We start from the raw sequence: 22,500 nt of genomic DNA, 5'->3' as shown, positions 1-22,500 counted from the left end.
GCATAAATTTCTAGTTCACATGCTTTGAATAGGAAATAAAGCAGGAAATAATATCAAAGCAGCCTAGGGTTTGAATTGAGATTTTGGGGTGAGCTCTAATTCTTCATAGTCTCCCGGGTTCTAAAAATCGGTACCCGAATTCTCCTTGTTGGTGCCCCCTTGGGCTTACCATACCCTTAGTCCTAAGCCTATTACAAGCTTGTGTGGACTAAGTTAAACTCGAGAGGACACATTCCCTTATGTCTGTACGGTGAATAAATTCACATGAAGACATAAGGTATATGAATCCCGAATGCTACTTGCTAGGCTTGTGCGAAGAATAAATTCTCACGAAGGCGTCGCTTTTATCTCCACTTAAAAATAGGGTTTGGAGCTCGGGTATAGAGTCTTAGATGAAAAAGACATTAAGGGCTGAAATCATTGAGAAAATCGTCAGTACAACTATTTATTTGAAAAAATAATCAAAGGTAAATAATTAGAATCGAATAAATAAATTTAAATTTACCATTTTTGCATAAAGACAACCAAAAATTAATTCTGGCCTGACTCACTGTCCCCAGCAGAGTCGCCAAGTTGTCGGAACCGTCTTTCGGTTGGGCCCAGAATTGGGCTTCGACTTGGATTAAATGGATTGGAGTCGCCACTGACCATTTTAAAATGAATTTAGGTGGGTCGGGCACCATCTTAAATGATCTGCGTTTTACCAGAAACGTGTCGGGTTCGGGAGTCGGTTACGGTCAATGAAGGATTAACACCCTTGAACCGCCCTTTCGGTACCAATTAATTTGTCGATTGTCTTAATTGCGAAAATTAAAAATTAAAATTAAAATTTAAAAATTCGGTTCGAATTGCTTACCTTTGATCGACTGAAATTATCACTGTAAGTGTCAAAAAATGTTAGATGGTAAAATAAAAATAAATACGATGGTAGCAAAGGGAATATATATATATATAATAATAATAATAAAACAAAATATACGACAAAAATAAACAAAAGTTACTAAAAATAATAATAGAAAATAATAAAATAATAATAAAATAAAGTAAAATAAAAATAATATAAAAAATGTTAGTTAAAAAATAAATAAATAAGAATAAAAATGAAAATAAAATAAAATAAAAGAAAAAGTATAATATAATAGTAAGAAATAAAAAAACAAAAAATATAGAAATATAGAAAATAAATAGAAAAATATAACTAAAAACATATACATATATATATATAAAAGAAATGTTAAAAGGAAATAAAAAAATGAAAAAAGAGGTTTTAAAAAATGATTATTATTATAATAATAAATAAAACGATACTAAATGAAATAATCTAAACTAGGACTAAAATAATTGAAATCTAAATCTAAGGATTCAATTTAAAATTAAAGTTCTAGGACCAAAATAAATCTAAATCGAAACTGTTTTGCTCTCCCTTGGTTTTTCCTCTCGTATTTTCGTCGAATGAATCTGGCATCCATCCCTGTATTTTTTGTATATATTTTTTTTATCTTTTTTCCTTTCGGTTTCTCCTCGACCGAACCCCCTGTATTTTCCCTTGAAATCTCTATATTTTCGTGTGTGATTTTGCTGAAAATCTTCTGTGTTTTTTGTTGTGTATTTTACATTTATTTATAGTCTACCATATGCTATTTTTAGCTAGAGTTCTATTCGACTTATAAGACTTGGTTGTGGGTTGTTAGTGTCCCATGAGTACATGCCGGAAAACATGGGGCCTTGTTGTTGGGTTGTTACACGCGGGCGAAATTGGGTGTCTTCAATACGATATAAAAATATATGAAACCTAAGAAATACATGTGGTTGACAAGCAACTCTAAAATTGGTGTCGTTACCTGTCAAGCAAAGAGAAAAAGAAAGGCAAGTGGCGAGGAAAAAAGAAAGAAAAGAAATGAGAATAGGGTTTTAGAGAATAAGCCTTAATTGAACATTCTTAAGTGATATTCTTAGAGGTTCTAAGTTCGAGCACTAGAGACTGCAAGATATTTGAGTGTTCATTTTCAAATTGAGAGTCTTTAAAGCAGATACTGCCACTTATAAACACCCTAGATTAATCGAAAAAAATAAAGTGTTAGATATATTCATTAGTAAGGGTGTGTTTGGTTAGGGGAATGTGAGATTCTCATGGGAATGAAATCCACATTCCCCTGTTTGGTTGGCCGGGAATGTCATTCCCGGTAATCTTACATTACCAATACTTGATTTTTTTGGGTATATTACCGGGAATGTCATTACCTCCCTTTCCTTAGGTATTGTTGGATTACCGGCGTTTTGGACTAAAATGCCCTTAAATTTTTTTTCAAAAATATCCTTATTCTGTCATTGAATAACAAAAATTTTACGAAGATTAAATTACAAATTTATCCTTAAACTATTTTAGATTTACAAAAAAAAAATCTATAATTAAAATTTTATATGAAATTCAGGGGTTAAAAAAAATTTACCCTTTCATTAAATCTTTTTATATTTTCAATTTTGTAAAAAAATTATATAAATTTTATGAATTTAAATTTTTTAAAGAAAATATAAATATTTTTGGTCAAATATACATTCCAATAATCTTTTATTCCTCTAACCAAACACGATAATCTTACATTCCTGCTAAACCAACCAAACACAAAATATAACATTCACAGTACTATTCCCTGATAATATTTTATTCCCACTGGTAATATTATATTTTGTGAACCAAACGCACCCTAAAAAGGGGTTTAAGTAGTAGATACATTGTATCATAAAAAATAGTATTTATACAATCATATAGTAGAATGATAAATTTAGCATTCTTAGTGTTTTTTAAGAAAATAGTGCAGCTAGTTTTATTAAAAGGGTGAAATATTCAAAATTATAATGGAGTTTATAAGCTACACATATAATTAGAATATTTTGCTATAACCAATAACACAAAATAACTAATCACTCGAGATCATATAAAGACCATACAAGGAAAATATTAAAATTCATCTAAAAATTCGAACAAAAAGTATATGGAAAAAAGTCTTATTGCATCGGCAAACGATCCATAACAGAGGATTGAACTATTGAAAGACCACAGACAATCGCAAATCATAAACGAGCATCATAAGAAAACTATCTACGGACACAAACCGTGTATCCAAGTCCATCTAAGGGTCCAAATCAGGGAAGGTTGACAAAATAATAAATAAATGTCATCCTGATCAGTGGTGGTGACGTCAAATTTAACCCTGAAAAATGAAACAAAAAAAGATCAAACGATCGATAAAGAAAATAAAAACATGCCAAAATGAAGCATGTCATAAAAATATATTTATTGAAAACTAAAAACACCAAAAAATAAAAGATACGATATAAAAATATATGAAAAATAAGGAATACATGCTATCAACAAGCAATGCTAAGTTGGTGTCGCTGCCTGTCAAGCAAAGAGAAAAGGAAAGTCAAGTGGTAAGAAATGAAACAAAAAGGAGAATAGAGTTCTTAATTCAACATTCTTAAGTGTTAGATATTTTTAGAGGTCATAGGTTCGAGCATTAGAGACTGCATGATATTTGAGTGTTCATTGTCAAATGGTTGAAAGTCTTTAAAACATATAACTACCACTTATAAGCACTCTAAATTAATCGGGGGGAAATAAGTGTTAGATATATTAATTAGTAAAGAGGGTTTAAGTAATAGATACATTGTATCATAAAAACAGTATTTATACGATCATTCATTTATGATTGCATATATGTACGCAAGAAGTTTTCTATTTTTAACTTTTATTATTTTCAATTAATTATTTATCCTTTTAATTATGATAATGCTAGCATGAGATAATTTGTCTAATTGATCATATGTATGTTTATGGTTTTATTTAAATTTGACACACCCTTCTTTGCTCAAAAGCTAAATAAGAACATAAAGAATATATTTATTAAAAAAAAGGTTGGTATTCTCCTTTGTATTAAAATTTTACTTCATTTTTTATTTTTCAATAATTAACTTTATATATATATATATATATATATATATATATATATATATATATATATATATATTATTTTCTTATGTTAGCTTTAAACGTTCCCAATCAAAAAATAAAAACAGTGGAAGAATTCTTTCAACTAGTTGTACACAGTTATTAGTTCTTAAAATATTTCAGGGAAGAACACAGGTTGATTCTTATCTATAAGAATAGTTTTACCAATGTGATAAAACGTGTATGAAAATGTCTTATGTGCATTAATATGCTTTTTTTACATAGTCCGTTGTTTATTATGAGTTATTAATTAATGTTGATGTTAATTTAAATTGATTGATATAGTTATCGATATATTATGTATGAGAATATGAGATTGGATAAATCGACAATATATAGAAGAGTAAGTCGTTAAAAGTTTTCAGTTGACATGTTTTCTCTTCTTTAAGTTGTGAGTTTAATACCTATTAGAAAAAAAATTCTTCTTTTCTCTCTTCTAAGTAGAAACTGTGCAAAAAAAAATGAGATTGAATATATTTAAATATTTGATATATAAATAGAGAAGAATTTAAATAACATAGACATTATATTAAAAAATTAATACTTAGACAATGGAACATAAATTTCTTCAAGTTAAATTACGATTGCATACGTGTATGCGATAAGTTTTTTATTTTATTTTCACTTGTCAATGTATTTGTTTTGTATTGGAATCTTCTCCTATTCTCATTTCTCTTTTGACTAATTATTTATTTCTTTAATGATTATAATAATAACATGGAATAAAATATTCAATTGATCTTATGTTTGTTTATGATTCCATTTTAATTTGATACACTTCAGTTAAATAAGGACATAAAAATTATATTTATTATAAAAGTTGTTATTCTATTTTGTTATTAAAATTTTACTTCATTTCTTATTTTCCAATAATTACTTTTCATTAAAATAAAATTTTTAATTATCATATAAAATATATGATTGAAAAAAATATCTTTATCTTTTCAAAATATTTAATTATTTTTTATTAGTTCTTATGTTAGCTTTCAAAATTTTAATCATAAATGAATTTCGTGGAATAACTTAATATTACATTAATATAAAATAATAAAAATATAAGTTATAATTGTATTAAACTAATAATAGTTTATTTTATTTTCGGTGAAAGGTATGATTCCATTATCAAGAAAATTATACATTGAAAAAAATTAACGCATGCCTCATTAAAAACATCCTTACCCTAATTGGAGGAAAAAAATACATGTGCTAGTAATGTAATGCAAACAAACAAACTAATAATAGTTTTATTAAATTAACTATTACATGTTTTTTTTTTTTACATTTCTTTCTCCTTTTCTCTAGCTGTAAGCAACTTCTCAAAAATCTTTTGCTTAGATGTTCCTTTTATTGTTTCATTTGCCACTATATCTTCAAGTGTGTTGTATGTCCTTGATATCCTCTCAAATGTGCAACTACCAAATACAATGTTAATCTTTTCGAACTCTGCTATGTAATTAATGAGTTAATTTTAGATAAAATAAAATAATAATTTTAAATTTGAACTTACTCAAATTTCTCGTTCGATTGCTTGTTTTTGCCTAAAGTTTTGTTCTGCATGTGACTACAAACGTCCACTCTATCTATTCTAACGTGAAGATCTCTTTTTTCTATGCCTCTTGAGTTGAAAAATTGTTCAGCAAAATCTATTCCCTCGAATACAACCTCCCTCTCAGCTTTGTGCATTTTCATATTATCCGGCAACTCAATCATAGCAAAATCTAAGATATTACCGTCAGAGTCTTGGAGCACGGCTTCACCACCTACTTTGCTTCCCTGTACGGAAGCATCTACGGATAACACATAGTACCTAAAATCACATTGCACAAAACATATTAATATTTTTAATAAATTATTTTTATTATCGATTTATCAACATGTCATATACACACATAAATAAATAATTACTACAATATAGATTTTTAGTGATAAATTAGTTGTGACTATAAATAATTTTTTCATAAATATTAATTTATGTAAAGTATTCTAAAATATAATAGTTAATGTTTTAGATTTAAATCTTAATATTTATATTTTATATTTTAAAACTAAATTAATTATTTTTATATTTTCCCCACATACGTTTGTATAAGAAGTCGTAAAAAAAATATTATCATAATAATTAATGTTATAATTAATATATTTTCACAAAATAAATAAAACTAATTTCAATCAAAGTTTAACTTAAATATTATTTTTGTCAAAAAATTATTGCTAAACCTAAATATATTTCAATGATTACTTTTTATTAATTTATTTAATATGTATTTGTAATAAAATGTTTATCACTATTATTAAATTTTTTGAGTAAAAAATCATAGACACAAGAATTATAAATAATTGTGATAACATTCAATAAAAGTATCATTAACATAATAGTGATAGAGTTATTAGTGATGACTAGCGACGACAAAAAAATATTATCACTATGAATTTTAGTGACTAAATTTGATACTTTTAGTAAACATTTTTAATGTCACTAAAAATACATTTTCTTATAGTAGTGAATTTTAAAATTATTTTTAGTATAATTCATTTATCAAATAAAAATTTACAATATATTTAAATAAATATTTACCCTTTTTTAATCTTATTCCGTGCATATTTCGAACTCGAACTCGAAGTTGAAGAAAAGAACATTCCAACTGAGATGAAAAATAGAAAGAAAAGGTTATTCACTCAAAAAAAATACAAATATGAATAAAAATAAATATATTGAGGCATAGGTAGAAATAAAAGACCTCCCCGATAATACATGCTAAGATACTCTTCCAACGAACAATTGTTTGATTCCTGCAGTTACATGAAAAAAAAAGGAGAAAAATTTTAAATGTAAAATTAGAATAAAATCTATTGTTTGAAAGTAAAATAGAAACCAAATCCAAAATTAAAACCAATTAATTTCAACTCATCTTAAATAATTTGTAATTAAATCTTTTATAGGAATAAAATGAAGTCAATTCTAAAAATTTCATTCAATGATGTAAAATACTATAAAAAAATTCTTATTGATGCATTCACAAACTTTTATTCATTTAATTTGTAAATAAAATTAAGAATTAAAAATATTTATTAATAATGATAGCATTTATATCAAACATATAAAAATACTTCTTAAAACATACAAAAATGTTATTAAATGCGGACTTCACATTGTAATTTATAAAAATTATAACTAAATGTTTAATTAATGCATCTAACATACAAATTATTGATTAAACTTACCAACGCAAAGATTTTCTATCACCTTTTCTACACAAGGGCACTCAATTTCATCTACTACTATTAAATGATAAGGATGGTCCTTATTTATAGACTACTTCTTACATCCAACGGTTGAGATATTGTTTAATGGATGAATAAGATTTGTTCTTGAATAAATATTTATCTTGTTGAACTTAAGTTGGTACACATTTGACATTTGATTTGAATGAGATGAAATGAGTTTTGCATGCTGTGCCTCTTTTAGAGTATTGTCTACCCTTATTTGGGTGGAATCAACACCATTGATGGGCCATCAACATTGATTTAGTTTAAAAAGGACCTAGAAGGTAACATTTAATAAAAATATATATCATAATGTAAAAATTTTATTCTTAATATTTGATTTAGTAATCATTTTGGCCCTAATTTTTCTAAACACTTTAGCTCTCACCGTTATATTTTGGGTCAAAATGACCTCTTTTTGGATGAAAATCGTTGGTTAACTAACAATCAAGGCTCGCCACTAACGTAACACTATAACGTGTACATAAGTAATGACGTGTCTAAAATGATGATGTGGCATATTTCATGTGTATATAAGTGACGATGCGATAAATGTCACGTGTTCAAAGTGATGATGTGACATATGATACGCTATTAAAAATATTTTATTTTTATATATTAAATTTATTTCATCCAATAAAATTGTCATATATTAAAATTAAGGTTAGTATTTTTGGTAGTGATAATATGAAATCCTATTGGATTAGATTTAAATTTTAGGATTTAATTGAGAAAATTCAAATTTTAAAGGACTAAATTACAAAGATTCAAAACTTTGGACTCAAAGTACAAAAAATCAAAAGTTTAGTGTTACTTTTAAAAACCCTAATAAATTTAGTGATATACTCTATAATTTAACCACTTTATTTTTTAATGAAACTTTTCTAATATATATATATATATACATATGTTTTTTGTAATTTTTTTTAATAATATGAGATAATTATAAGATAGTATTCGATCATAATTTTTTTTAATTATTAGTAACACACACATCATGCATATACAACTATTTGAATCCTAGACTTTTAAGAAAACAATATTTCCTTTTAGTATTAAATTTACCCAATAAATGTTGTTATAGGTATAACTTAAACGAAGTATTAAAAATATTTTTAATGGCATGATTGAATTATTCAAAGACACCTTTAATTATTCTGTTGTTAATAAATTTCTCTAGTAGTTGATAATATATTGACATTGTTATTATTAGTTAAGCTAATATTAAAATTATTAATATTATTTTCATTATTAAAAATATGATTATTACTATTACCATTATTAAAGTTAACATTGTTATTTAAATTACAATTACAATTATTATTTACATTATTATTGTTATTATTACTATTTTTAGTATTTTATTATTAAAATTATTATTGACTTTAATATTAAATCTATGAACAATATTTCTATCATTATCAAAATTACAATCGTTATTATTTTTATTTTTAAAAATATATTAGGTATAAACATCCATAGTAATTAAAAGGAGTAACTTTGGTTTCTTTTATTTAACCATAGATTTTGATTATCTCAGTCATCGACGGTAGAAAAGTCTCTATTTATCACTAGATTTAGTCTTCGTGATTATAAAAGTGTGTCTATTTGAATTAATTTGGTATTATATTAATGATTAAATTACAACCGTTATTATTTTTATTCCAATGGGTAAATCATTACTTGCTATATCAGTAATTAAAAAATCATGTATTAAGTTTACTTCTCATATTATTGATCGTATATCTGATATTGATTCTGCAAGTATTATTACACGCCATATTGTGTGTTTACATTTGAGTTTGGTTGAACGGAAAGAAGATTATATATTTTCTATAGAGAAAATAACTTCAGTGACCAAAAATCCCATATAATATACGATTTTAACCAACTTTTTCCGGATTTGCCAAAATGACCAACAAAATCGCAATGCGATCGCTAATTCGCAACGCGATTTCCATTATCGCAAATCAGTTTCCAGATTCGCAACGCGATTATGACTATCGCAATGCGATTTTCCCAATTCGCAATGCGAATAAGTAAATCGCAATGCGAATTTGGAAAATCGCAATGCGATACTGACTATCGCAACGCGATAATACAAAATCGCAATGCGATACTAACTTTCGCAACGCGATTCTGACTTTCGCAACGAGATTCTGACTATCGCAACGAGATAATACAGAATCGCAATGCGATTTTCAAAGTTCGCAACAAGTTTTAGTTTCGCAACACAAATTTTTTGTGTATATATCTACGCAGCAGCAACAACTCATAACCTAAATCCCTAAATCGCAACTCATTCCATCTCCATCTATCACTCTCTCCGGCGACATCCGTTCCTACATCCTTCCCCATCCGGCAACAGGTCTTAGTTTCGCAGCTCGTTTGTTTAGTAAATTAATTTACAACCATGAAATCATCTAATGTTAATCATGTTTGGATAGATTTGTGTTTTGGAGGGTCATGGGAGAATGTTCATGGTGTTTTACAATATATGCCTTTACCCATGAATCTTCAACTAAAACTGTCATTAAAAAAGTTAACTTATGAAACTCTAATGTTACGTGTTTCAAAGAAATTGAATTTAGAGCCCCTAAGTGGATTTAGGCTATCTTATCAGAGAAATGGTAAAGTTTATTTGTTAACCGACAATGAAGATGTTGAACGATTCATTGCTTACATTAGTGTTTCAAGTGATGATGTTACATTGTATGTTGTTGAACCTAGAAGTAGTATTGTTGGGTCAGTAGCGGGTAGTAATCAACTAAGTTTTTCTCAAAACCCACAACCTTTCTCTAATCCAAATCCCAATCAACTTTCAGCACCAAATTTCGGTTTTCGTATTGACCAATTAGACGATGATGAGCCAACAGAAAAAATTGTGAATACTAGTCAGTATTCGAAATTTGATCTTGGTCAATACCCGGACTTTGATATTGGTCAATACTCGGATTTTGATGATGTTTCAAAAGAAGAAACAGACCCTGCGTGTAATGATTTTGATATTGGTCAATACCTGAATTTTGATGATAAAATAGCCGTTGCCGAGGAAGACGTTGTTGATGATAATGAGGAGGAAGTTACGACTGTGAATGAACATGTTGAACATCCATTCTGTAATTCATATAATCCTGAAGAAGAAAAAGAAGAAGAAAAAGTCCCCCAAGAAAAGAAAATGCCACGGGAGTATAACTGGAATATGCCAGAATTACTTCAGATACCGGAAGAAGAGTTGGTAAAGAAAGCAGTTGATTGTTACACAAAAGTTATTCGTATCAAGAAAGATGATTATTTTGATACAAAGGAAGACTTGAAGATAGCTTTGTATACGAAATGTGTGGAAGATGGCTATCAACTAAAAGTTAACAAATCAAGCAAAGATCGTTTCGAAACAAGGTGTATGATTGACAAAAACTGTACGTGGCGTATGATTGCAAATAGGATAAAAGATTGCGAAATGTTTCAAGTTAGGACTTTTATTGATAAACATACATGTTCAAGAACCCAAGTTTTTCCTCACCATAGACAGGCAAACAAAAAGGTGTTGGGTGGTTTTCTGGCTGAGTTAATGTTTTTGAATGGCAGGGTATATCGGGGACATGAAATTATGACTGACATGAATGCTCGGTTCAAGATTAGTATATCATATTCTCAAGCTTGGAGAGCCAAATGTTATGCCTTGGAATTGTTGAGGGGGTCGCCAGAAGCATCGTTTGCCCAACCGCCGGCTTATTGTCACAATTTAAAGCTGAAAAATCCTAGGTCGGTAACTCATATCAAAACAGATAGAGATGGACGCTTTGAGTTGCTGTTTATCGCCATTGGTGCTGCGGTTAGTAAATCAATATAATTATGTTGACTCATTTTTGTTAGTTACATGCATTTCACATTTAAATGATTATATTTCTTGTGTATATTATTTTGTAGATTCGTTCATTTATTACTTGCATGCGCCCAGTTATTATAGTTGACGGAGCACATTTGAAAGGTCGATACCTTGGAGTAACTATTAGCAGTAGCCATGGATGCTAACAATGGGATATTGCCAATAGCTTACGGGGTTGGCAAATCTGAAACCTCTGATTCATGGACATGGTTTATGGGGCATCTTAGGGATTGCATAGGTCCTATTAGCAATCTGATAATCATATCCGATAGGACAAACTCAATTGACAACGCTGTTAGAAGGTGTTTCCCAGATGCTTTTCATAGACTTTGTGGTGTTCATTTGTATAGAAATCTAAAATCAAGGTCTGCTGGTAAAAAAATCACAAATGGACATACTGGAAGGCTGTAAAAGCTTATCGGGAAGTGGATTTAATAAGCATATAAACTCTTTAAGACTTGTTTTGCCTCAGTGTGCTCAAACACTAGAAGATGTCGGGTTTGAAAGATGGTCAAGAGTACATCAACTTGGAGCAAGATATGGTTTCATGACGTCTAATAGTGCAGAATCAATCAACGCTCTAAGTCGTCATTCCCGGAAATTACCCATTACTATGTTAATGGAGTTTTTTCGAGCCTCTATTCAACAGTGGTACTACAAGAAAAGAAACCATGCAGGTATTATTTCTTTAAATTCGTAACTTATCATATATTTTACTAAGTATTATTTATTTAAATTTACAGGAACATTGGAACATCGTGTTACACCATGGACAGAAAAAAAGATAACGAAACGTGTTGTGAAGTCAACTTCATGGAGAGTTGAACCATGTTCAAACACTTTGTTTGAAGTACTGGATAATAACTTAAATGGGCTTGTCGATCTAAATGCAAAGACGTGTAGTTGTATGAAATGGCAAACATCTAGTTATCCGTGTGGCCATGTTATAAAAGTTTCTCTTTATCTAAACCAAGATGATTCAAGCGCATACGCTATGGATTGCTACACTACAGAAGTATATCGACAGACTTATGGCGAGATTGTCTACCCTATTCCACATCCTTCTGAGTGGGACATACCAGATGACTTACAAACAGTTTTGCCACCAGCCATGGACAGAAGGCTACCTGGCCGACCAAAAAGTCACGATAGTATACCGTCTAAGGGTGAAGAGAATAAGAGATCGACATGTAGTCGGTGCAAGGAAAGTGGTCATACAAGGTTGACATGTGGATCACCAGTGCCATCACAATCATCTTTTCCTCTACCAAAATATGGATCCTCATCAAAATCCAAAGCTCATATGGTGTCAAGCAAAAGGCAATCAAAATCGCAATCATCTTTAAAATCCCAATCACAACTGGCTTCACCTTTTGGGACTGTTAACTTAGGTGATTTTTAAATGCAAACGTTGTATTATGTAGATTTTATGTGTGAACTTTTAACATTTTCAGTTAGGCATATATTAGTAACTTGAGTTTGAAAATAGCTATGATCTGTTCAGTTGTTATCACTTATTAGGCAATCATTTGACTATCGCAACACGGAAATGACGTTCGCAATCATCTTAATGTCTATCGCAACGCGGAAATGACTATCGCAATGCGAAATGAAAATCGCAACGAGAGAATCGCAATGCGAAATGAAAATCGCAACGAGAGAATCGCAACGCGAAATGAAAATCGCAACGAGGGAATCGCAAAGCGAAATGAAAATCGCAATGCGAATTTAGTTTCGCGTTGCGATTTTGTCGTTGCGATTTTCATTTCGCATTGCGATTCTCTCGTTGCGATTTTCATTTCGCGTTGCGATTTTCATTTCGCATTGCGATAGTCATTTTTGCCTTCAACATAATGCAGATTGAAATCAACAAAATCAACCATTACATTTCAATCAATTAAACAAGAACAAATAGAATTATGTTCACATCAATTAAACAAATCAACTTTTACAAATCATCTTTTACAAATCAATTAAACAATCAAAAAATAAGCAATAATTCTTATTTCCTCATCTACTATTGAATCAACTTTTGCAGCCATACATCATTTTCACGCAGCTCACTTCTGAGATTAACCTGCAGAAACCAAACATTTGCTTAAACAACACTTTCTACACATCTAAAACCTACAAACAGCAAATTATTGAATTCTAGGTACTTAACCAAACATTTTCAAACCACAAGACTATAAACTTACCAATTGTTTATGGACATTTTTATAACGCGGATGCAGGTAGGCAGCGTCTCGTATATATCGATCTAGCCATATAATGCCGAAACCACAAGCCTACTGTAGCTCTATCTCTATCGGTGGGAGGTAGATACTTTATACTTCCTGTGATCAAACGCTCCAACGCCAAGCATACGAGAGGACCACAATCCCCTCTGGGTCCTTCGTTTGTTGTGGTGCGGTCTCGTCTCTGCTAACTGTAATATTGAGCTTCTTTGGCTTCTTGTTTCCAGAACGAGTCCAATAATTTATCGCATCCAAGAATTTAGCCAAATGAGAGCTCCATCCCTTAATAATATCTCTTAAATCAGCCAATGATATGTAATTTATCATGTTGTCATATACTATTGCCTTAAGGGATGGGAGCTGAAGCTCGACGAGAAGCCAATGTTTACGTTCCAAAACAGGGATAAACACCTGCAATCATAAGTAATAATTCATTCATTTGCGCACTTATTTATGAATACATTTAAACTCAATCTAAAATAAATACTAACCTTATCGACCTCCCACCATGCAGGATAAAGTTTAGCTTGTCCATTGCCCAACGCAAATGATTCATCTCGTTGATTCTTCAAGTGAACGGCGTTAAAAGACGTCAGCATAATTATATATCGTGTATTTCTTTTATTTTCCTTAAGTTTCCTAATTATTAGAAGACGTGACACCCACGCATCGATATGTTGTTTTACAAAAAAAGACATATATTAGTAACTTACATAAATTTTAAAAAAATAATCAAATTGAAATATAAGAAAAATATAAGACTTACCCCTCCATCGAAATAGCCATTGACTTCGACCCCTAATAATACGCCCCACCAAGACCGATCAAGCAAAAAATAGATATCATCGTTGAGCTTGCATATGTCAGTGAAACACCCCTGGCTCCGCTCATGTAGATAAAATCAACTGCGGTCTTAGCCCAAAGGGTGTTATCCAGAATTGTGTCCGGTAGTTGTCTCCTCTCCACTTCAGATACCGGTATGGTACTGGCCGGTAACTCATACGAGAGCCAACTTGAATCCATCATGTCCAACACGTCAGAGGGTTTCTCAAGAATCCTACATATGACGCCATGTGAATCGAGCTCTTGAATGGTGGGAGGGACCTCTTCAACGATGACAGTGGCCTCTTGAACGGTGGAAGGGGACTTTCAATGAATGATAGGGGCCTCTTCAACGATAGGAGTGGACTCTTGAGGGATGATAGGCGAGTCGGGCTTCTTCTTGTGGTGTCTTCGCACTATTGGGGTGTACGGAGACTTAATAGCACGTGCACGCCGTCTGATGCGTGAACTCTGTCGTGCAAGAAAAACCTGACGTAAAGCATCCACCTTATCGGTCCGCTAAATAATTAAATACAAATATCAGTAAATAAACAGACATGATATTTAAATAGTGAAAACAAAGACAAATATGTTTCAAACTTGCATTGAATTCACCCAAGTCATTATTCTATCATAGTTCACAAAATGCATCAGATAACAAAGGCAAATATGTTTCAAACTTGCAACACTGTCAACTTAGTATTTGTCTTTGTCTATTGGTTGAAGTAATGCAATTCATTCAAGTTTTAATTTGCAGAAGAAGAATAGTTTCTGGAACTTAAAATCATAATGTGAAAAATGACTATCGCAACGCGAAATGAAAATCGCAACGCGAAACCAAAAGACAAAACAAAAGACAAAACAGTGTTACTAAATTAGTTTCAAGAATAAACTATTTCTTCTTCTTCTGCAAATTGAAACTTGAATGGATTGCATTACTTCAACCAAAAGACAAAACAAAGACAAATACTAACTTCAGAGTATTAAAGAATACACAGTTTAGCAGAATTGGCAGCAAACGAACAAATTTACTTTCAACCAAAAGACAAAACAAAGACAAATACTAACTTCACAGTGTTAAAGAATACACAGTTTAGCAGAATTGGCAGCAACCGAACAAATTTACTTTCAACCAAAAGACAAAACAAAGACAAATACTAACTTCACAGTGTTAAAGAATACACAGTTTAATCTAAGTGAAATTACGAGTAAATTTATCATCAAGTTAAATATGGAAAATCTTAAACTTACCTCGTTGCGTAGAGTATGAACCTCATTTTGTAATGATACTACCATCTCACGTAGAGCGGCAACCTCACCACGTAAAGTAGACACCTCCACACGCCATGCACCATCGTTATCGCGTAGAGTACCGATCTCCTCACGCAAGGCATTGACCTCATCACGTAACTCCCTTGACTCATCCCGTGGAGGTGGAGGTGGAGAACAGGGAGATAGAAGTCGTGGCATCTTTGCCGGTCGCCTATCATGAGGTGATGGTGGAGAAGAGGCTCGATGATGTGACGGGATAGGTGATGGCTCTCGTTGTAGAGGTGTATAGTCGGGTCGATCAGGTGATGGCTCTGGGTGAGGTGATGGCTCTCGAAGTGGAGGAAGTGGAGGCTGCTCATCATTCGTGCCATCAAGAAAACGCTGACTAGCTTGCCACCAATCAGTGGCAAGCTCAGCCTCCGTGGGTGTCAGTCTCATTAATGGAGTGTTGGCCTCCTAAAAATATAAAAACTCAAACAAAGTTAAACGTCTACTATTAATAACTTGTTTATATATGATAGTATTTGTGTTAACTTACATTATTTATTGTCGCATATGGTATTAAGTCTTCCCAATCCAATAGACGTTTCCTCTTTCAGGAAATAGCCCTAGGAATATCATTTGAGGTTTTTAATGCATATGTCCGCATACTGGGGAAAACCTCGAATATCCAAATCTACAAACAATATAATAACAAACATTAGTAATTGTTAAATAATTAATTATAATTTTGAAAACATTATATAGAAATTCTTACCTTAAAGGCCCAAACAAAGCCTGACAAAGTGTATTTCGACCCATCGCCCCGCAAACTTTTGCGGTCATCAAAGGCAGACGACAACTTAGTCCAGGTAGCTTTCCATATATACTAACCCCACGGAAACAGATTCCATGCATTTAGGTCCTCTACCAATAATATTAGCTCATGAGGAATAGGTTGTCTGGCCTCTCTGCCTAAAAAGCCGGCATACAAAAGTAGTAGAAGGCATACTCGGACAACATCGACGTCATTCATCCGAGTAAAACCATCTTTCTTATTAAACAATTTCTTCAGGTCGTCGGCGTGTAAGTTCGGCTTCTCTATTGACTCATCAGGAAAAACCCTGGATAACCATGATGGGCGGGTGATATGACGAGTGTACCGGCCTACATCATCGTGTCCGAATCGTAGACCAGTGATTAAGCAGAACTCCTTCCGCCCAAAACAAGTATACGCCGGTGGAAAATGAAACCATATCTCTTCCTCACCACGTTGTATACTGTCGGGTAGATCGCTAGTCATGGTCTGAAGCCACATATGGGTCAAATTAGCATCTTCACCCGGATGTTGTACTCTCAGCCATGGCCCGAAGCAGGTTTCCTCAAACAATTTTCTTTGTGCATGTGAAAGCTTCGAAGCAATTGTAGTGGCTAGGCTAACTTTATTCCTTAATGTCAATGAAGCCGAATTCTACAAAAACAATAAACATACCAAGTTAGATATACCAAAAACTACACTGTGAAGATATACCAAAAACAATAAACATAAATAGTAGTTTATTCTTGAAACTAAAATTTGCAACACTGTTTTATCTTTTGGTTGAAATGAAAATCGCAACGAGATAATGAAAATCGCAACGCGGAAATGACTATCGCAACGAGAGAATCGCAACGCGAAATGACTATCGCAACGAGAGAATCGCAACGCGAAATGAAAATCGCAACGAGAGAATCACAACGCGAAATGAAAATCGCAATGCGATTTTGGTTTCGCGTTGCGATTTTCATTTCGCGTTGCGATAGTCATTTCCGCGTTGCGATTTTCATTCTCGAAACTATTCTTCTTCTGCATTACTTCAACCAAAAGACAAAAAAAGACAAATACTAACTTCACAGTGTTAAATACTAAACAGTTTAGCAGTATTGGTAGCAATCGAATGAATTTAATAAGAAATCTAAGTGAAATGGTTAATCTATTATTGAAATTACCAGTAAACTTATCATCAATTTCAATATGAAAAACCTAAAATAATGCAAAATTTTCAAAATAAAAATAATTAAAAAACTAACCCTCGGAGGTTGATTTTCCATTTCTGAATGATTGTGAGGGATTTATGACCGTGAATGATTGTGAGGGATTTCGCCGGCGATGGGGAAGGAAATCTTCGGAGATGGGGACGAATTTCGCCGTAGAGAGTGAGAGATGGAGATGGGACTGAGTGTTGTGATTTTAGGTTTGAGGTTATGAGTTGCGATTACTGTGGACGGTTCAGTTTCCGATATATTAAGAAAAAATTCGTGTTTGGAATTTGAAAAAAAAAATACGCGTTAATACGAATGGCTCTATGTAAATCACATTGCGATAGTCAGATTCGCATTGCGATTTACTTATTTGCATTGCGATTTACTTATTCGCATTGCGATTTACTTATTCGCATTGAGAATTGTGAAAAACGCAACGCGAAATTGGAAAATCGCATTGCGATTGTCATAATCGCGTTGCGAATCTGGAAACTGATTTGCGATAATGGAGATCGCGTTGCGAATTAGCGATCGCATTGCGATTTTGTTGGTCATTTTGGCAAATCCGGAAAAAGTTGGTTAAAATCGTATATTATATGTGATTTTTGGTCACTGAGGTTATTTTCTCTTTTCTATATTGAGTTGTGACTTGCACTAGTTTTTATTTAGACCAACTGAAATTTTCAATTAGGATGTAGCTTGCAGTGTTTATTATTTGAGCTAGCTCGTAGGAATATGCCCTCATCCACCCTCAATGATCAGACCAGCCCTTCCTTTCCTTGAAACTTCTCGACTTCGGATTTCACACTGGCCAGAGCAACACCAGCTTCCTTTATCAAATCAACTATCTGGGAATCTTAAAGAAGGCCGATAACCAAATGATCAACTGCCAAATAGGTGTCACCATAGGCACGGCTGGATAACCTTAACAAGCTACGTACTTGAAGGGATTTCATATGGGGCAGGTGACTCTGATGGCAGCTTCTTCAAGGCCTGATTGAACACCTTCTTGGCGGCTTGCACGGCACGGCAGTTTCACCGCCGTCATTGGAAATTGACTAGGTGAAAATGCCAGTGGGATAGGTATGCTCGTGCTTGTGATATGGGCCGGACGCTTGAGTCAATGTAATAAAGAAAAGAGAGGAAAATATAAAATATGTAACATGTTGAATAAAAATCGTTAATAAGAGAATAATATAGATAAATAATAATGATAACAATAATAATCAAATATCATTATAAAATTAATGATAGAGAATGAATTTATCATATCTTAGGATTATTAAAAGTATAACAATCTGATACTATAATCACACCAAATTAAACTTCTTAAAAATAAAATAAATAGAAATAAAAAAAATACTCTTTTCTTAATTGATCGAAAACAATTGAGGTCTGTCGCTACACAGTTTCCTTAAGACATATTTTCGAGCACTCGTTTGGTGTTCGAGATCTTGGTGGTCTGTCTCCCAGGATACAACAACTAGATGATCAGCTACAGTAACACAACAGTAGAGATCACGAACTATCATTGCCTTCGACTATCACCGGAAAACTAAGAAGAGAAAATATTTTTCAAGAAAGTAAAAGATATTGAATTTTTAGATATAGAAAACTTGTTCTAAAAAATTGTGATTAACCTAGTTGGAGATTTTCAAGAGAGTAAATCTCCAAAAAGATATCTTTTAGTATTTAAATTTAAACATGTAATATTTTTTAATTTAAAAGATAAAGTCTCCTTTTATTATTTAAATTTAAATAGACATTATTTTAATTTAAAATATTCAAAAGGATATAAATATCTTTAATACAAAGTTAAACAAGTAACAAATACCTTTTAATTTGACATATTCAAAGAATAATTATCCTATTAATATTTAAATTAAAAATATCTTTTAATTTATAATATTTAAAAGAAACATATATTTGATTTTAATATTAAATCCATGAAATTCCCTCTTTTGAGATCCGCGTTTTGGTGAAATTATACATGGTTCTAAGGCTGCCCAAAGGCTTCTTGTCTCATAAAAAAATCAGGGACGGAAAGAGTAGACAAAAGGGGCTGTGGGTAATGAAAGTACCCAAAGCTGCTTCGTGGTCTTTCAAATTAAACCCCAAATAAAAGGTTATGATCTTTTATACTGTTTAGCATATTATTGCTTGTATAATTTCGAGATCAAAAGCTGTTTTTCACTGGTATAACAAATCAAACAAGTCGTACCTGAAACAACGTAAATGCAATGCTGGTTCAAAGTAGCAGCAAGCAAATATGCTGACCAGGTGATAAGTGTTAGAATTAGACCGGACCAGGATTCGATGGCCTTCCTAAGCAATTCAATATAGAATATGATACCCCGACTTTATAAAATAAATTACCTTGAGCAAGTTGTCTGAATACCACACCATCTAATAATTCATGCCAAGAGAACATATATCATACGTGTTTTATCACTTGGTGAAATCAATTCCTAGAGATAAAAATCACCTTATTCTCTTTGTTATCCCAGGCGTCAAAGCCTTTGATTTAGGAGCCGAAACCAAAGGGCCACGACATTTCGAACTCCCGTGCACCATCGTGTGAAATGATCTCAATCCTGCGGCTGAGCCTTGAGCCGAGGGTGACTCGGAAGCCCTCTTTGAATGCCAGAACAAATGCTTTTTCTAAACAACAAATCAGTAAAAGATATGAAAAATCCACATGTTTACATGCAGAGACAAGAAGGATAGGCAAAAGCAGATGTTTAAGTTACTAAGGAATCGAAGTAAAAGAAAATATTCTCAACCCAACCCAGTATCGGTGTTTAAGTCACTAATCAACATACGGACCAAGGAAAAATAATATAGAAGGCAATGCAAAAAGACACAAATTGTAACTCACCTCTGCAACAGAAAACTCACGAGGCCTCGATGCCAATGGCAAACTAGTACGATCAACTGGATCCAATGTGGGTGAGAAACTAGTGCAATCAAATGATAAGTGTCACATAAACATAGGTAATATATTATATAATAAAACGACATTATTGCACTTGATAATTTGTAATGACAGATATAACCAAATATGACCATGTCGGACAACTTGTATGGAAAGCATGACTAGAATGCCAAGAGCCATACCATTTTATATCATTCAAATCGGTGTCTTTGGGCTTCAAAGCAAAGCCTGCTTTTTTAAGCAGGTTCTGAATTTCACTAACAATTTCTAATCTAAATCTGGTATCGTCCTGCAATAATATTATGCTGGATGTGTAAAATCAAAATATGATACATTACATAACAATGAATGAAGCACATAAGAAACAGCTAATATTCTAAAAACTTAAAGCATCAATCTAACACCGGATACGTACATTATATGTGTCTGATTGAAGATATTGGTTAATAGAGTTGCCAGCCCTCTCAAACACTTCCAGCAGCAGGGGTACAGAACTTAATTTCCTTCTCATCCTTACATTTCTCAGCTAACTTTTGACTGTTGTTTCTACCCATTAATCTGACCTCCGCATCAAGCGATGCCTGGAGATCATTCATTATGCATCGTCGAATGACATTTGAATGTAAATCATTGCTTCCCAGAGAGGTGGTTGCGATCAACTTCTCTGGAGCCACCATTAGCAGTGAAGCCAGCTCGATGAGCTTTTTCTGCCTCGCCAAATTGCAACCAATGGCCTCGATGTCCTCAGTTTTGCATGCAACCAACCTGGTACTCTCCAAGGATTCTTTCTGATGATGGAAGTGAAAATGAAATGCACAGTTACTTAAAATAAAAACATTAAAGAGAGCAGAGCAGACTTGGGAAAACGAATGAAACAAACAAACCAGCTTCGGTAGGCATAATATACAAACTAGCTTGAAGATGGATTTTTTGGGAGTCCAATCTTTCAAATAAGAATGATAACTGCATGAAAAATACGAATGGTAACTTAAACGATAATGATAACAAGTACATTAACGGGAAGAGAAACCACAATTCAAGAGCATAGTAACATGAGAGAAATGCATGCAGCAATTGGAAACTGGCATTCATAATGTTAACAAATATCACAGGAATAAATTAACCTTTACCACAGTTTTTCAAGAGATACTTTGAGTGGAAAAGAACCCTTAGCATCATCCTCATTATTGGGTATTGGGATGGCCTCCAAAGTCGGTGGTGGTTGGACAACCGAGGAATCCACTTTATGTTTGTAAGATGACAAAGCACATAATCAGCTTGGTCTCAAGGTGTAATAAGACTAGACACCATGTACACACTTTAAAGTTTAAACAACTCATTAATCAACAGAATACCATTTTTTTCCTTACCATGGCATCCACATCATGTTTGTAAATCTTTTTAGTCCCACCCTCCAACTGAGTGCCTTCACTTTCACAGGGTAATTTCCTTTCTACATTGAAACAAAAACTATGGTGTTAGCATGAATCGCACCTATTATTGCTTTACAATCTTAGTAGTATCAGAATGAGCAACAAATAAGGCAATTACCTAATAATTCCAAAAAGTCCTTATGGAATTCTGTCATGTTCACACATGAAACTGGTCTATCATCACATGGATCATATCAGAACAAATCAAAACACGAAACCAAAAAGAAGACAGTAGAAAGAATAAGGCTTCAAAATAAATTAAAAAGAAAAGTTAAGATTGTTAAAAGCAAGAAGAAATATTATCATTTTTTTATTTCTAAATGTGATAATGCAAGAAAAATATCATAGGCAACATGGAAGAAGCAAAATTTGAAACCTTTTCAATTCAAAGTCTTTATATTCGGCAAATCCTTCACTGATAAACAAGCATGCAATTTGTGCAGCCAATCCTTTCTCGCTCAACTGTAAATCAAAAGACAATGTTTTAAGTTTAGTCAACAAAAAGACTAACTCAAACCATAAGTGCACACCGCCACAAAACCAATAGAGGAAAAAAAAAGATAGATGTTAAATCACTCCCATTAAAATAGATATTGAAAAAAAAGACAGACCTAGACATAATATTTTTAACTTACAAG

The 22,500-nt window shown here is 32.3% G+C and overlaps 1 protein-coding gene across 11 annotated transcripts in view; it reads right to left on the bottom strand.

Annotated features, from left to right (window-relative positions):
- The window catches only part of LOC120170529, an 88,104-nt gene that overhangs the window by 43,349 nt on the left and 22,255 nt on the right, over positions 1–22,500 (bottom strand). For 3 of the 11 annotated variants that reach the window (XM_039178481.1, XM_039178488.1, XM_039178483.1), the window contains 4 exons: positions 22,239–22,330; positions 21,981–22,036; positions 21,800–21,882; positions 21,560–21,671 (listed from right to left, as the gene is read on the bottom strand). In XM_039178481.1, coding sequence (XP_039034412.1) covers positions 21,560–21,671; positions 21,800–21,882; positions 21,981–22,036; positions 22,239–22,330 — 343 coding nt within the window. Of the gene's footprint in view, positions 1–20,015; positions 20,156–20,372; positions 20,452–20,611; positions 20,719–20,844; positions 21,218–21,313; positions 21,393–21,559; positions 21,672–21,799; positions 21,900–21,980; positions 22,037–22,238; positions 22,331–22,500 lie in introns of those variants that run through there. The other 8 variants (XR_005520777.1, XR_005520776.1, XR_005520779.1 and 5 more) reach the window with 8 other exon arrangements.

The sequence above is a fragment of the Hibiscus syriacus genome, unplaced genomic scaffold (genome assembly GCF_006381635.1).
Source record: "Hibiscus syriacus cultivar Baekdansim isolate YM2019G1 unplaced genomic scaffold, ASM638163v2 tig00111780_pilon, whole genome shotgun sequence".
In the NCBI taxonomy this organism is placed as follows: domain Eukaryota; kingdom Viridiplantae; phylum Streptophyta; class Magnoliopsida; order Malvales; family Malvaceae; genus Hibiscus; species Hibiscus syriacus.
The sequence above is the reverse complement of the archived record's forward strand: the minus strand, read 5'-3'. Positions and strand labels throughout refer to the sequence as shown.